This window comes from Sceloporus undulatus, chromosome 4 (assembly GCF_019175285.1).
Source record: "Sceloporus undulatus isolate JIND9_A2432 ecotype Alabama chromosome 4, SceUnd_v1.1, whole genome shotgun sequence".
Classification (NCBI taxonomy): Eukaryota; Metazoa; Chordata; class Lepidosauria; order Squamata; family Phrynosomatidae; genus Sceloporus; species Sceloporus undulatus.
In genome coordinates, this window is record NC_056525.1 from 21260098 (window position 1) to 21277363 (window position 17266).

Genomic DNA, 17266 nt, shown 5'->3' on the forward strand with positions numbered 1-17266 from the left:
CAGACGGGCAGGGGGAGGACGTCCTATGGAGGGGTAAATTCTGGCTGCAAGCGGAGCCCCAGACGGCCCGCCCCGGGGAGCAGTGCTTCAGGTGTGGGACTTCCCCACATGGGGGGGGCAGTGAAAGACGCCATCACATGGGTCCGTTCGGACCCGTAGCTTCCATAAACCGCCGCCTCAGGAGGAACGCATGCACAAAAGAGAAGCAGCTTCCGCAACGGGCGGCCCAAAGCGCGGCGTTTTTTTTATTTCTTTGCCCGGCAAGGCCGGATAGCGCAGCTCGCAGCTACAACAAGCGCTAAGTAGCGCAGAAAAAGCCATATGTGCCATTAAAGCGCCCAACACCCCTTAAACTCTCTCAATCTACTCAGTCAACAGGCAGGCCGGCATCTAATGTGCCAGGGAACCCCCAGCATCAACATCACAGGCCAGCAAGATCGGAGCCCCCCCTGATAACTGGCGACTGTCCTACCACCCCATTCGGAAGTGTCTCATGAGACCCACCTTGAAAGAGAAAGAAAAAGAAAAGCAGGGGAGGCCTGTGAGAAATGCCCTGTGCAGATTTTTTTTCTGACAAGGAGAATCTGAAGGATGGCTCCTGTACCATCATCTGTGATGTCAGAGTGCATTGTTACTGTAATAGCATAGCACATGAATAATGTATCCCATTATCCACAGTTTGAGTCTGCCTATCATCTGATCTGTGCTGTGGGCATGTTGTTGCACGGCCTGAGGGGACACACACAAACACACACACACACAAAGGTCTCTGGCGCCTGTTTTCCTGGGGCAAAAAGATACAACATAGCTCCAACTGCCAATTGCCCCTTGCAATGTGATCAATCCCCCTAGCATCCCCCTCAAATTCAAGCTTTCTAATGGCCCATTTGAATGTATCAATAGGGCACCCAGAGGACATCTATTGGGGGAAAGATTCAACCGGCTCCTCTGAAAGACTTTCATTGGACTGGACCAACAACCGTGCCTAACGGCCCAGAGACCGCAGGTTGCCCATATATAACCCGTGCGCAACTGTGCAAGACCCCAGGCAGCGATCAATGGCAAGCCACGCAGGAGGGTCCCGGTCCGAATCGCTTATTGGACCGATTAGGAGGTCTGATCCTCCTGGACTCCTGATCCACAGGCAGCCGCGAGGAGGGTGTGATGGCTAGCACCAACAAGCCCAACCGGTGCATTTTCTTCGAGGCAATTCCTGCCCTTTCGAAACCAAGGGTTTCAAAGACGCTGAACACCAATGTAGAGTTAAATTTAAAACTCTGAAGGCAGCGTTCTAGTCGAAACCCTTGAGGATTTCGGAGAGGCGCCCCCCGGTTGACAGGCAGCCACCATTCTTCTCGTCTGCTGAAGACCTGTGGATCAGGGGAGATCGGCCCAGACTGAAGATCGCCGGCCTCCAGGTAAGCCAGAGCTCTTGCCATGCACTGTCCTACCCTCCTTGACCCTTCCCTTCTGCCCCCTCTCCTTCCTGCTGGTGCCAATGCCAATCCCCCCCTCTTCCCTTCTGCAGGCGTGCGGCCGAGGCGGAGGCGGAGGGAGGGAGGGCAACCCTGCCAGTCGCCGTCCCTCTCACAACCATCCTCGGGGGACGAGGATTTACCCAGCGGGTGGGCCACAAGCCAGGACCAGCTGCTGTGGCCCCTCCGCAGCCAGAGCAGGCTCCTCTGGCGGCAGGTAGGTCCCCAGGTGAGGGGTGGGGGTTGCCTCCTGCAGCCCCACGACACGTGTGCCCTCGTCGGCCACGCCAAGCATGGTAACTTGGGGCCTTCCTTTCCCCTTTGGGCAGGGCTCATGTCCTTGCTGCTCCGCTGGCCGGCCGCCGCGCGAAGAGGAGCCTGGCAAGAGCCGCTGCCGCACTGGCCAGCCAGGGCACTGGCCTCGTGCCAGTGCCCGGATCGTGTCCCCAGCACCGGCAGCAAGTAGTGGAGAGGTGGAACCAAGGGAAGGGAGTGGGGGCAAACCAACAGAAAACCCTGCCTGTGGGAGTGGTGATGGGCTGGCAACAGGCTGATTCTAACCATCCTTTCTTTTCCCCCACCACAGAGAACTGGACGGAGAGGGAGTTCGCTGCCCTGGAGGAGAAAGTGGACAAGCTGGCGGAGAGAGTGTCCTCCATGGAAAGACCCTCCAGGAACTGCCCTCGGCCGGCTGCCCGCCCCCCGCCTCCTCCCCCCCCTGAAGACTTCCCTCCCCTGCCCCCTCCTGCGCCATCGCCCCCCCCCATCACCACCCCCCTTCAACCCCCCCTTCCCTTTGTATATAGAAAATTTTTTATGTTGTTATTGTTGTAAAGAAAAGTTATTTTTAAAAAAAATTGTGTGGTTCATTAGCGCAACTGCGGCAGTGTTAGCTGAGATGTGAATGAGGCGCAAACGGTGCAGTCTAAGCTAGGCAGGAGTGGTGGTGAGGTAGCAATCTCCAAACTCTGTCCGCCCAAGGCGTTGGACTGTCATGTCCCCAGAATCCCAGAACCACAGGGCAAGGTGGCTGGGGATTCTGGGAGAGTGAAGTCCAAACGCCTGGGAGGACAGAGGTTGGAGATTGCTGGTTGGGGACCAGTGAGCCAGGCATGGTGGGAGGAGCAGAACAGGAAGGGTAGAATAGAAGTATAGGGGCTGGGAGGGAACACATACCCTGGGAGGCGAAATGATGTCTTTATGGACACATGGACCTAGTGCCTTGTCAGTGCTCCCACCTTGATCCCAGGGGCCCTCCTAGTTCCCTTTGCCTTGGGGGCAAGTTTAGAGGGCATCAAAAGGTTTGGGCACATTCAAGCTCCGGGGTCTCGTTTTTTTGCTTGTTACCCTTATACACGCATAAGAGGGTGCGCAGCACTCGCAGCTGCAGCGCTAAGCAGCGGCGGCAGAAAGCCTATGGGCACATTTAAAGTGCCCAAGCCCCTTTAAAACAAAGTGGTCTCCTGCCAGCTGGTGATCAGCTGGTGTTGGCATCCTTGTCCCTTGCACTTTGCCAGTACACAGCAGCATCATAATCCCTCCTCTCCTTTGGTCCCCGCGCCTCCTGCTGAATCTGCAATGCGCAGCCACAGCTGTCCCTCCCGAAGCACCGCTGTCCCCCTGCCATCTCCCCTCACCTCCTTTGACATATGTCAATATTTACAGTTTTAGAGCGTTTTTTATTGTTAGGGGGTGAAAATGGCAGAGGAATTTGTGTAGGGTGGCACTAAAGTCCAAACTTTCCAAGCAGCGCAATGCGTACATGTACCGTCGCTAGGGTTAGGGTTAGGGTTAGGGTACGAGCTAAAAATGCGCCGCAGCTGTGCCTCAGCTTCCACAGCTGCATGGCACGGACATTGCAATTAAAGCCTGACTGCAAACAAGCGCATGTTCCAAGACCCCAACCACTATGCGACGGAGCTTTAAATGGGCAACTTAAAAGTAGCGGCGTAGCAATTCTGTTGTGCCGGTGCAGCAGCTCTCATGGCTTTCTTCCCCTTCTCCGATATGTGTCAGCATTCAGAGTAACTGCTCCAGTTTCTGCAGTTGACTCCCAGTTTCTGGGACCATAAGCTATAAATGTCAGCCGTCTCAGATGGAGACAAGACGTCCCCCTGGCCTTTTTTCGGGGTCTGGTGGATGGCTGAGCCATCCTGCCTGGTGGCAAAGGGGAGCCGCCCCACAAAAGCCTGTGCCAGACAGACAGGCCAAACTGTGAGGGCCCGTTCCCAGGTGAAAATGGCGCAGGAGGGTGTAGGGGGGGGGTCACTTTAAATCCCAAACTTTCCCTTTTCACTTTCTCACACAACAAAAACACGCCGGCAAAAGTTACAACCAACTTCCCGCGGTTCTAGCAACGCATGCAGGCCGCCCACTGGCCTCAGGGTTAGGGTACAAGGCTTAAAATGCGCCGCAGCTGTGCCTCCAGCCCACAGCTCCATGGCGAGCGGACATGCAATTAAAGCTTGACTGCAAAACACGCATGTCGCCCGGGAACCCGACCCATTATGCGACGCAGCTGACACGGAGCTTTTAAAAAACGGCAAACTTATATTTGCGGCGTAGCAATTCTGACGTATCGGTGCAGCAGGCAGCTCAGACGGAGATGCGCAGGTACGCATCAAACAGAAAGAAGCGGAAAAAAGCAGCACACTTTTTAATGCCGCTTCTCCCCTGGGGCGTGCAGGGCGTTTCAGGACAGCATCAGGTAAAGCCCGTCTGAAGGCTCTACCCTGCATGACGTCATGAGTACATCCCTTTTTGCCCATCGTAACCCGCCATAGTTTCCCCAAATTGGGATGAAACTTCAGGATATACTTCACTGAAGATTTATGGTTGTTATTATAACATACTAAGAAGGGGAGTGTGGAAGGAGTAATGCAAAGACTAAATATATGGAGAAAGGTCTGAGATATTGAGCTGACAATACAAACAGGGGCCTCCAGTCTAACGGTGCCCTTTCCAATGCTGTAATCTTTTGCAGACACACATACCCAGTACCCTATGCACATGGACATTAGAGCAGTGGTGTGTAGTGATTTGAGAAGGGACTGAGACCTGGAGACAAGGGCTTGAATCTCTGCTCAGCCATGAAAAAACACTGGGTAACCATGGGCAAATCAACACCGCACCCAGCCTCAAGGAAGGCAATGGATACCCCCTCTGGACCAATCTTGCCAACAATACCCTGTATGAAGCCTTAGGGCCACCATAAATTGAAAACAACTTGAAGGCACACAACAAGTGGGACTCACCTGAGCAAACAGAGACACACGGTGCTGTGGTGATGGAACATCATATAATCACTTTTCGCTCCAGTGCTGGAAGCCCAGGTTGCTCTAGGAAGAGTAAAGAGGGCTAAGGAGAAGAGAGGGGGGGAATGATGAATTCATAATAAAGATAGAGGATTCTGTGAACATTTATGAGCTCAGTCAATATAGCAGAAACAGTTCTTCATGGATTTTAGTTAAATCTTTGCCACATGGGCTGCACCCGTAGGAACAAACTATGGAGACTATCACACAGGGGACGGGACATCCTTGTCCCATCCCTCTGTATGATCACGTGGAGATTTTCAGAAGATGCCATCTTTATCCCGTTCTTACCCTGTTCATATTGCCACAAGAGGCAATTAGTGTGTGAATAACACACTTGTTTTTTAGGTGAAGACTGAACACTGACAAGATTATCACACAGGGCAGGAGGGATTACTCCCCCCTTACCCATTCTTCTCCCCATCAGCGATTGTGATAAGATTTTCAAACGACAAGGTGCTTATTCATCCTTCTGCCATCCCCCAAAGTGGCATGATCCCATTAATTTGTATATAACAGAAACTCGTGACAGGTGCCACTGATGGGGAGAAGAAGGGGTCAGGATAGGAGCGATCCCTCCTACCCGTGTGATAATCTTGTCAGTGTTACAGTCTTCACCTCAAAAACAAGAAATGTGTTATTCACACACTAATTGCCTCTTGTGGCCATTCTTGCAGTTCAATTGCATTGATGTGGTTTATCATATACAAGTCTCTCTCATAAAAGCGTATATGAAACCTTTGTGCCTCTTTAATAGAGGGTACCTAGGGCAGCAAAGAATAAGACAAATGAAAAGTAGCTAACAAAAGTTTCTACAAAATGCAAGTTGATCTTAAGTGAAATTCGAGAACTCCTGTGTAAGAAAAATTCTGTGTCACCTTTTATGTTTAGGCAAAGAAAGATATTTAAGCGGCAGTCAGGGAAAGGGGTTGACAGTCTTGAGAGTCATGCAGTCTACATATTTATTCAGATGTTTTTCAGGTCACTACAGAGAGACAAGATAATATGCAGAATGTTAACTTTTAGATGAAGCGAGATGACGACAGAAGAACCTATTCCACCATCTACCACATTTATTTATGCAAATACTGCCACAGAAAAGACCGATAATCTGTAAACTATTTTCTCTTGAGTAGGCAGTGCTTTGGCAAAACACAGCACGGTAGGAGCTGCTGTGAAACTGGGTTTATTTAGAGGATGATGGGAGTTCTGTATTCCCAGAAAACATTTGCTAACACTTTGGTTCTTCGGGAACATCAAACTGACTTTGTTGCAAGGCTTCATCTCTTTTGGGAGAATAAAAACTTTCCTAACCCATAGCTGCAAGATAGTGCTAAGTCTTGCAAGTAAATTGTGCAAGTTCAATCAATATTTCAAGAAGTTACCCTGTGATGTAGAAGGAGAACCACCAATAGAGACCAACTCTGCAAAAGACTCTCAAAGCTGGAGCTGACCCTGACAAGAATAACAGTATCCCTACAATGTAAGGTTACAAGCATGGCTTCGTTTTCATCTGAGAGCATTTTTCTCCCAGTCTTTAAACCAGCCATTTGCAAATGAGGCTCATCCTCCCTGCCCCTTTACCTCTTCTGGAGGAAGTTTCACGATTGGGGTCAGGAGTTCAGAAGGATGTTACACAAACAGTAAAAAAAAAGACCAAAAGGGCTGAGAAAAGGAAGAGAACTCAAATAGTACACTCATCAAGTTCCATGGACAGGGTCAACCAACTACAACATTCGTCTACAATCAGGCCCGAGCAGACGGGGCTGACCCATGCTATTCTGGCCTTGCTCACCCAGATCAGTCCCATGGGCTGGCACAGGGACAGGTGTGTATGTTTACAGCTTTGCCTCACACTGGCATGGGGACCTGTGCATGGCTTCATACCTTTCAATGCTGTTATTCCACTGGGAAGTCTCACACTGCCACATCTGATGCAGAAAAAGGATGCCTGGCTGCACCCACATGGCCAGTCCCTCCATTTCCACATCACCAGGTGGTGAAAGGGGGGGGGTTCTCAGCAGGAGCTACATCACAGAAAAGGTAAGGAGCATACAGGGACTATTGAAACATCCAGGGTTTGTTCTTCAGTTTCCAGAGAAACTTCACTACAAACCAAGGATCAAATTGACGTGGCATAAGGACTGTTTACCCTGGGATTGGTCAGATCCACCAGATTTGTGTCAGGTCTTCCAGGATCAGGCCCAATCGTAGCCCTAGGATTGTTTCTTGGCATCATCCAAAACAGAACCATGTGGGGCTGGGGGAACCACAGGCCTTTTGGCCCTGTGGGCAGCCCCAAGAATAATATCAAACCTAAACTACACTGTACCAGCTTGTCAAAACATGGGGGATTGTCACGGGGGAACTTGTTGTAAGCCTTATGATATCAAGCTATACTACATCCACAGTATTTCCTTGATATGTCAAAGAAAGAGATAAAATTAGCTTGGCATGGCTTGATTTTGAGAACCCTTGCTAGTCTTACTAAACGCAACATCCTTTTCTAATCACCTGTTCAGTTACCTCGTTCTAGAACCTTTCCTGGCCACAGACATTGAACTGGTGGGTCTGCTGAGGACCTTCTTTTTCCTCCTTTTATAAGACATGACTATGGCCTGTTACAGACTGCCAAAATAAAGCTGCTTCGGGTCTCTTTGGAGGTATGCTGTTTTAAATGATGCATGCATCCTAAGAACTGGAAGCTGCACCAAAGCGCAACGCACTCCAGTGCTTAGGATGGATTGTGGCTTTGGCACAACCTCCGGACTCTTAGGACCCATGCATCATTTAAATAGCATCACTTCCAAAGAGACCCGAAGCAGCTTTATTTGCAGTCTGTAACAGGCCCAATGTTTACTTGAGTCCAGACTGGCAGGAACCTCACCTATTTCCCCAATTCTAAGTGATTTAGGCAAAGTCTCTGATCTTATATCTCCAAGTTTCATTTTGTACCTTGGATGACTTGGATACATTAATAATCATAATAATACATAATAATAATAATATATTTATATACCGCCCTGTGGTGAACCAATCCAGGTGGTTTACAACATTAAAAAAACATACAGCATAAAAAACAATATATTTCCCTCCCCCCTTAAAAAGTTATTAAACTGCATATCATAAATTAAAACCACAATAACTAGTTAGAACAACATAAAGTAAAACAAAAAATACCAACCGATAAACAACCACTAACGCACGCAACTTCAGTTCTAAAGAAAGAAAAGGGAGCTTTGGAGACATTTGAGTGGGGGGAGATCCTGAGAATCCTGAGGCCGGGAATAGTCTGAGGAAGGCCTGCCTGAAGAGATCTGTCTTGACCAGCCTTTTTGAAGCTGTCCAACAGATGTTAATTGATGGATCTCAATGTCAAGAAAAAAAAGCACATGGGTTATACAGTAATAAATAAAACATGTATGTGAGAGTCAGGTGACTCAGCAGAAGCCCAATTAATAACCACACAGGTGTAAATGGTAATACAATTAACAATCCTGAGTGCCAAGGACAAGAAATGCAAAGTGGATAATTGGACACACCTGACAAGTTTAAGTGGGTCAAGGCTGAGATGATGAAGATCACTAAATTGGGGATGAACCAAGAGAAACATGAGAATGATGTACCCGCCTACGGGTGGGAAACAGACAACAGTGGGTGGTACCATGCATTGACTATAATAATGCTACTGCATCCCAATGTATTGTTGTGGGTATAGTGTGGATAGAGTGGGTAGGGAAGAGTCGAGTATTGTTGTGTTGGATAGTTTTTGGAGCTGTTATCAGTATATAAATAGCATCTTTATTTAAGACTACTGCGTTGTCTGGTGTCTTGGGTGAAGCTACAGAACGCCCTGGATCCTGAAGAAGGGTGAAGACTTGTGTGGAAGCAAGAGGAGAAGGCTTGGAGTTTGTCAGGGTCTTCAGCCTATTCTCTGTAACTCTGCTAGCTATACCACTGGCCAAAACTGGTCCAGCGCGGTGCACACAACCAGGTGGTGAGTTTCGAGCGCAGAGTGACAGTACTACACCTACCCATCATCCCTGACCTCTCATCCGGCAGGTCGTTCCAGAGCCTGGGGGCAACAGCCGAAAAAGCCCTCTGGGAGGTTGCCACAATCCTCGATTTATGAGGCTGCAACAAGTTCCTCCAGAGGGACCAGAGAGCAGGGAGGATTGTATGGAAAGGGGCGGTCTCTGAGATAGCTGTGGACACCCAAGCCATTTAGGGTTTAAAGGTAATAACCAACACCTTGTACTGGGCCGGAAACCATAGCAGCCAGTGGAGGGACCTCAGAAACTGGAGTGATGTGGTCCCTTCTAGAGTCCTCTACTCAAGCCTGGCTGCCATGTTTTGAACCAGCTGTGGTTTCCGAACCAGGACGACAGGGTAGCCCCATGTAGAGCACATGATAAGTCAAGGCGTGAGGTTACCACAGCCGTGCACAACAGTCTCGAGATCCCTTACTCCAGAAAAAAGGGCGCAGCTGGGCATAATCAGCCGAAGCTGATAACAGGCGCTCCTGACCATCGCATTCACCTGATTTGTCATCAGGAGCGACGAGTCAAGGAGCACCCCATACTGCGAACACAGTCACTGGAGGAGAGTGTGATCCCCACCAGGACTGGTGGTTGCAAACCCATGTCTTGGTTTCGGGGCCGCTACCGTGAGCACCTCCGTCTTGTTCGAATTCAGCTTCAATCTGTTTTTCCTCATCCAGCCCATTACCGCCCAAAGACATTCATTGAGAGAAGAGATGCCATTAGAATTCGAGGCCGATGAATGAGACATGGGGAAATAGATTTGGGTGTCATCCACGTACTGATCGCACCCAGCACCATAACTCCATATGATCTCACCCAGGGGCTTCATATAGATGTTAAACAAAATTGGGGACAAAATAGCTCCCTGAGAGACCCCACAAAGGAGCACCCTCTGGGACCTGCCCGAGAGGAAGGACCGGAACCACTGCAATGCAGTGCCTCTGATACCTAATCCCCCCAAGCGGTCCAGGAGGATGCCGTGATCTATCGTATCGAAAGCCGCTGAGAGGTCTAAGAGCACCAGCTGGGTCACACTACCCGTCGATGCTGAGACGCAGATCGTCAGTCAAGGCAACCATGGCAGTCTCGACCCCAAAGCCTGTCCTGAAGCCGGTTTGAAATGGGTCTAGATAATCAGTTTAATCCAAGACAGCTTGGAGCTGAAGAGCAACTGCCCTCTCGATTACCTTGCCCAAAAATGGCAGCAAGGAAACAGGCCTCTAGTTGTTCATATCCAGGGGGTCCAGGGAAGGTTTTTTCAGAAGCGGTTAACAGCCGCTTCCTTCAGACAAGATGGAACATGCCCTTTCCTGAAGGATGCATTGATGATATCCGTGAGGAATCTCTTCAATGCATCCCCCCCAGACGGCCAGCCATGATGGGCAAGGGTCGAGAGGACAGGTTGTTTTCCTCACCTTACCAAGCAGCTTGTCCATGTCCTCAGTACTCACCAATTGGAGCTGATCCAGAATAACTTCATCGACGGAGTTGCTGAACACCTCACCTATAGATTCTGTTGCAACAGTGGTGTCTAAGTCGGCTCTTATCTGAGAGATTTTATCTATGAAGAAGTTGTTAAATGCATCACAGCAGGCCGTCGTCGGGTTAAGCAAAGGATTTGGCGCAGGAGGTACCTGCGTCATTTCCCTCACCACCTTAAACAGCTCGGCTGGACGGGACTATGCAGACGCAATACGTGCAGAGGAGAAGGCTCTCTTTGCTGCACGAATTGCCTCCCAATAGGAACAAAGGAAGTTCCTATGGAACAAAGGAAGTTCCTAAATTCATTTAGAGCAGCTTGGCATTCCCAAACCAGCTCTTTACCTCTCTTTGGCTACATTTAAAATGTTTGAGAAAACAAGGCTAGATTGAGAGATATAACATTAATATAACTGTGTTCTGTATTAAATTCTCAGACAGACAGCAGCTTTGGCCAGCTGCTTAGGGAACAGCTGATCATCATAAGCCAGCTGTCTCAATGTGATTTGGGTTTACCCTGTTTCTATTCCTGTGCTCAGCTGGGCTGTTCATCCTTCACATTCTTTAGGTATGTGAGTGTTTTGTATGTGTGTGTGCATGCATATGTTGTGATGTTATAACACAGTTGTTCTTTGTAGCAACAACTGTGATCTGTGTAACACGTAACCCAGAAAACTTTAATTTCTCCAGGCTTAACATATGAAACTAGCAGTTTCAAAGAACCCATAATTGATGAGGTCATTCCTTTTTTGGACTATAATCTCAACATCCTTGAGCCATTGTTGAATATATCACTGACCATGCTGACTAGGTCTTTCTATTAGTTGTAGTTCAAAACAGGAACTTTTCCAAACTCTTGCTCTGGTAAAATAGTTACAATTACTGTATCAGCATAATCAATAATCTAAGAATGTGAAAAAATGTCATATTAGATTAGACTAAGAAGTTCCATTTATCTTACCATTCTATTTCTGTTTAACAATGGCCAATCAAAGACCTCTAGAAAATTTAGGGGAGAGTGACACCGATTCTCTACTTTTTATCTCCAGCACTTTAAATTCAAATTCCTTCTGAAAGTGAGCATTTAGTTTCAACATGGGTCATAACATAGGCAGTGAGAAATGCATACATGAGTTTGTCTGTGTCAGTAAAAAATGTTCTTTAATCCTACTGAGCCAAACTATTTCTACATGTTGTGTTACTAAATTCTATGAATGAAACAGGGCTTGTGTAAAGTACTTTGTTTCAAGTATCCTAAATCTACCACCATTCATTTTTCACTGAAAGATAGATGAAAGATGAGCATTATAAGAGAGAATTAACTTCAAATGCTAGCATTGTCTTTCACTCTACAAACCATGAAGGTTTTATTGACTTCCCTCATTGTTCCAACCCTACTTCATCCTTTTTAAAGATAAGACACTTCAAACATTTTAGTTTTTCCCCAGAGGCAAAATGTTACTTTAGCATTTTAGTGAGCCTGGGGAGAGGAATAGCTGTCTTATTGTTGTTGTTGTTGTTTTAAAGTAATGAAAAGAACATTTCAACACCTCCTTGCTGAAATATAAAAAGCTGGCAATGCCTTATTTCTCAGCTTCATCATGGTTGCTACAGGCAACACAACAGACATGGAGCCACATGGCCTGCACTTCCAAGAGGAGGAGATGAGATAGCAGCAAACATGTCTGTTTTTTTCCTTCAGATTTTGTCAGCATTTTGAGCTGTGCTGGCCCAACTCTTAGACAGGGAGAAGCAACTGCCTCAGGGAACAAATGCTGGGAGGCTGGAGCATCTATTCGTCTTGAACACCTTGCCATTTCATACTCTTGGTGGACAGAATGGGCCTGCAGCTCCTAAACTGGCTTGCTACCTTCAGGTGAGTTGGAGGACCCTAAGGCCTGTTACAGACTGCCAAAATAAAGCTGCTTCAGGTCTCTTTGGAGGTATGCTATTTAAATGATGCATGGGTCCTAAGAGTCCAGAGGTTGCACCAAAGCCACACTCCATTCCTAAGCACTGGAGGGCAGCTTTGGTGCAGCTTCTGGATTCTTAGGATGCATGCATCATTTAAACAGCATACCTCCAAAGAAACCCGAAGCAGCTTTATTTTGGCAGTCTATAACAGGCCTAAGATTCAGTTGCTAGACCAGCTGGCTTCTGATAGAGTTGCCAGAATGAAAACTAGAAGTAAGAAAACCAACTCTTTTGAGATGCAGAGCTGGAGAAGAGTGCTGAGGATACCGTGGAGAGCTAAAAAGACAAACAAGTGGGTCCTTGAATAGATCAAGCCTGGAATCTCCTCAGAAGCCAAGATGATCAAATTGAGGCTGTCATACTTTGGCCACATCATGAGAAAGCACAGCTCATTAGAAAAGATAATAATGCTAGGAAAGGGGGAGGGGACTGGGAAGGAAGGAAGAATGCCTGCCGGATGGATAGTCTCAACTGGGAGCAATGAGAATTAATTTGCAAGACCTAAACAGAGCAGTGGAGGATAGGGGATCTTGGAGATGTCTCATTCACAGGGAAGCCATGAAGTGGAGTCAACTCGAGGGCAGTGAAGAACAGCAAAATAGAGCTGTATCTTTCATAGTTACTATAGAAGAGTGTCTATGGATCAAGGGCATGTGTTTCTTAAACATAATTCTTAATCAGAAGTGTTTTAAAAGCCTCTGAGCAGACGCAGAACATTTTTTCTGCACAACTAAATCACTGCATTCTTTGTATTTTCCCACTTCCAAAAAAGAAGCATGGCCTGCAAAACTCCATGGCAGAGCACAGGGTTTGCACACAGGAGCCAGGATTCACTGACACACCCCCCAAGACTCCAAATACTTCCCTTCCATGCAAAACCATGGAAGGGAGAGGGGACACTTGACTTTCAGATCTAAAAAGCCCGTCATTCTGAAAGGGTGCTGGCTATTGTGGAAAGGTGGGATGGATGTTTTAATTAAAAGCTTTTGCTCTGCTAAAGTCTCCAAACACATCACTCCCCTACTGCATTTCAAGACTCACACTCCCACCTTTTCATTCTTCGGTTGTCGTTGTTCTACTCTGACCTGGGCTCCAAAAAGTTCTCTTTCTAGCCTGCCTAATAACACAGCCATATGATTCTCCCACTTTAGTCCAAAAACTTTTTCTGAGGGAGCAGATCTTTCTTTCTTATTGAGACAGATAAAGGGAGTAGCCACCATCCTAATGAATTTAAATGATCCAATTCATTAAAGCATGTTTTTAACTTCAGTGTTAGTTGGGAAATCTAGTGAAGTGGGCAAAATTTCAAGAAAAATGTGGTGAATTAATAATTCAATGAGTTAATAAGTTTGCTTCCTAAACTTGGATTTAAACAGCTGTATAATATATCTCACCACAGGGGAAATACAGCTTATGTATGTCCAAGAGGTTGATGATGGGGAGCTTCAAGACCCCTGCTGATCTCCCTTCTTATGACTTTTTATTATCTTTAAACTGGAAAGACCTTCAGATAGAAGGCAGTTTGAAGAAGAGGACTGTAAAATATTCTTTATATAAAGCATATAAATTAGAATGAATCGCCATTCTATGCAATTAGTAGATGGTCCACTGAGAACTGACAAGTACTCTACCAGTGAACTGACATTCCCAGGTCCCCATGTGTGTTTAGAGAATTCTATGCATGTAAGAAAGAGGTAAGAAAGAGGCATGTGTCTGTGCATGCCTCATACAGAATGAGACAAATAGAAGAGTGAGAAGGCTGGGGCAGAGGAACAGAAAATGAGATAAAAATATCAATCATTTTGGGATCTTCATTATTGCCTATCTGTTGCTCATTATTCCTTTCCCTTTGAGTATTTTCTTGCATTTTTACCTGATTTGATGAACTCTGAGTCTTTTCACTGAGCACTTTGGCTGCCAAAGCCGGCACTTGGTATAATTCTTGTGTCAGTGGGCGAGAAGCAGAGGAAGAAGGTGAAGGAGGGGTAATCCAACCATCCATTTTTTCATAGACAGGTAATGATGCAGAGGACCTGTGTGCTGAAGGAACCTGGTAGATAGTCTGTGGGCTGGCTGGTAGTCCTTCAACATCATGTTGGGTGGATGAAGCCAGCAAAGGAGTGAGAAGCTGGAGGCGATTTGCTGGAGCCATGCCTTGCTTTCCATGGAGGGAACATTTCCACCACCCCTCACTCCCAAGAAGATTCTGTTCAAGAACCATCAAGATGTCTCCTCTGCGGAAGGCGAGCTCATCCGGACACTCAGCTTTGTTGTCATATAATGCTTTGGCCAAGGTATTCTGGAGCAAGACAAACTAAATGTCAGGTGGTGTCCAAAAGCTTGTTTTGCACTTACTAAATTCATATTTAAATTCCATGTAGCATTTAATGTCCACCAGAGTTCAGATTCAAATCTGTGATCTCAGTTTCAGAACCTGCTTAGATTCCAGCACCTACCTTAAAAGTGGGGGGGGGGGGAAATCATCACACTCACATGGCATTTCTGAATTGCTAATTATTACAATAAAGTACAAATAAATGGTTAGAACCTACTGCTTACATGTCTATACTGCTTATCAGTGCACTTAAGCACTCCCTAAGCAGTCTACAACGTGTAAGTTAATTGGCCCCAACAAGCTGTGCACTCATTTTAGCGGTCTTGGAAGAATGACAGGATGGGTCAACCCTGAGCCCTTGGCTGGTATTGAACTCACAGGCTTGTGGTTGTGAATGAGTGACTGGAGTACAGGCATTTAACCACTGCACCACCATGGAATAATCCTACACACACACACACATACACACACACACGCACACCCTGCACATCAAAACATTTTTTTTAAAAATTGAAATAATAAGTGAAAGTACCTAGCTTCCTCTGCATTCAGGACCAATTAACCCATCACAGCCCTATGTGTTTTTCCCTTGTTTCTTTTAACTTTTTATTTCTGGTTTGTCTCCTCAATCACCCCAGAACTAGTTTATCTTGGACCTGTTTTGCTTGTGCATGAACCCCCTTAATCCTCCTCTCTCTCTTTCTGCCTGAACTAATTTTATTTCTTATTGGTATTTCTCTCTCCAGGGTCTAAATACCCTAAAAGCACCAGATCCTAACCATGGAAGCTAAGCAGGGTCAGCCCTGGTTAGTAGTTTTGCCAATTCCTTCCTCTAGTCTAAAATATAGCCTACAGCACCTATTATTCATTGACAATCTGCCATCCAAGAACACCAATGCACAGGTGCTGTAGGCCATATTTCAGAGGAAGGAACTGGCAAAATCACCTCTGAATATTCCTAGGAAATTCATATCACCTCCATACATCGACAGGAAATTTGAAGGCATGTGCACACATACATTTCTCTCCCTATACCTCACTATTCATGCACCCTTCCCCTCTCCTTACTCTTTTCCCCTCCTTAACAAACAGCCATCAGGAATGTTTCCCTCTTAGGGTTGCCATAGTTTAGTTCAGACAACAGGATGCCACATTTGCAGATTATTTGTGCATTATGCAAACCATGTGGTAGATCACAAAATAATGGAAACAGTAACTTCCCCTATGAATAATTTCCCACTCATAATCTCTCCTTTCAAAGTTATTTTATAGACAGAAAACAAAGCTGAATTTTCATATAAACTCTGAATGTAATGCAGGGTGCACAGCCTGTGGCTCAAAGTGTTTTGTGAGCCCCCCATTATCTTTTTTCTCCTGACAGATCCTGCACCTTTAACAGCTGAAGCAGATTTAAAAATTCATTAGGTATAGCTTTTCTGACTCAGAAAGAATGGAAGACTGGAATTCTATTTGGGTAATTCTAAAATTACCCAAATTTCTAAAACTATTTTTTCATCTCACACTGGCTGCATCTGTACTGCAGAAACAATGCAGTTTGACATGACTTTAACTGCCATGGCTCCATCCTGCGTAGTTTTGTGATCTACTTAGCCGTTTCTGTCAGAGAGCTCTGGTGCCACAACAAACTAAACATCCCAGGATTCCACAGGATGGAGCCATGGCAGTTAAAGTGGTGTCAACCTGAATTATTTCTTCAGTACTGATGCATCCTTGGAACCTTATCAGACTCATTTCCCCCCGTTATGGGCATGGGAAGGGGACGCTCAGGGGTGCACGAGTCTGAGAAAAAAACACACTTTACCGCACCTTAAAGTGTCTTCAAATTGCCCCATTCCATCGCCCTACACCAAGCCGTTCCCAGTCAGGATTGAGGAGCATCCTTTGCTTCAGTCCCGACTGATCTGGTCAGGAAAGGGGCAGCCTTATAGCCCCTAAATTCAAATTTTGTTACTTAATTAAAAGCTTCACCAAATCTGAACACTCCTATTCCCAATTTTACTCTACAAATGGAGAACACGTTGGGAATTTATGCATAAGTTCTACAATTTAGAAGATGAACTCTATCTTTGGAAATTTAAAGTCTGAGAGTGAAGGGGTATTCACATTTTACATTATAAATGCTTTCCTCTATATACACTCATGTTCAGATGTTTATGGGAATCTCTGAATTCCTAATTTGTACCTAGGTACAACAATCCTCTTAAATCACACAGGAGAAGAAAACTAATACAATTACCTACACAGATACTTTAAATGTTAATGGGGCTGAAAGGTGGATGGCTGTCCCATAATAAGTCATGCTTAGAAAATTAATATCAGGCCTTGGCCAATTTGGAAGGATTCCATTACAGGTGCAGCCCACATGGTGTAGTGGTCTCATTGTTGGACCCACAAATGGGAGACCAGAAACCAGTGCTGTCCCACACATAAATGGAATGAACATAAATGGAATTCACAGAGGTGGGTTTTACATAAATAGGAGCACACACTGAACCACCACTTTATTTACCCACCAGTCTGGCTCCCAGTACTGGAAGTATGTGAGGCTGTGAGGAAATTACTTAAACCAGAAGTGGTAATCATGTTGTTTACATAGCCTCTAGCTGCCCAGGTTAGACCAGGATG

General features: G+C 46.3%; 1 protein-coding gene across 1 annotated transcript in view; it reads right to left on the bottom strand.

The window, feature by feature from the left end:
- The window catches only part of CASS4 (Cas scaffold protein family member 4), a 74747-nt gene that overhangs the window by 12600 nt on the left and 44881 nt on the right, over positions 1-17266 (bottom strand). The window contains exons 2-3 of the mRNA XM_042462492.1: positions 14107-14584; positions 1723-1991 (exon numbers count right to left, since the gene is read on the bottom strand). Of these exons, the coding sequence (XP_042318426.1) occupies positions 1723-1991; positions 14107-14584 (747 nt within the window). The remainder of the gene's footprint in view (positions 1-1722; positions 1992-14106; positions 14585-17266) is intronic.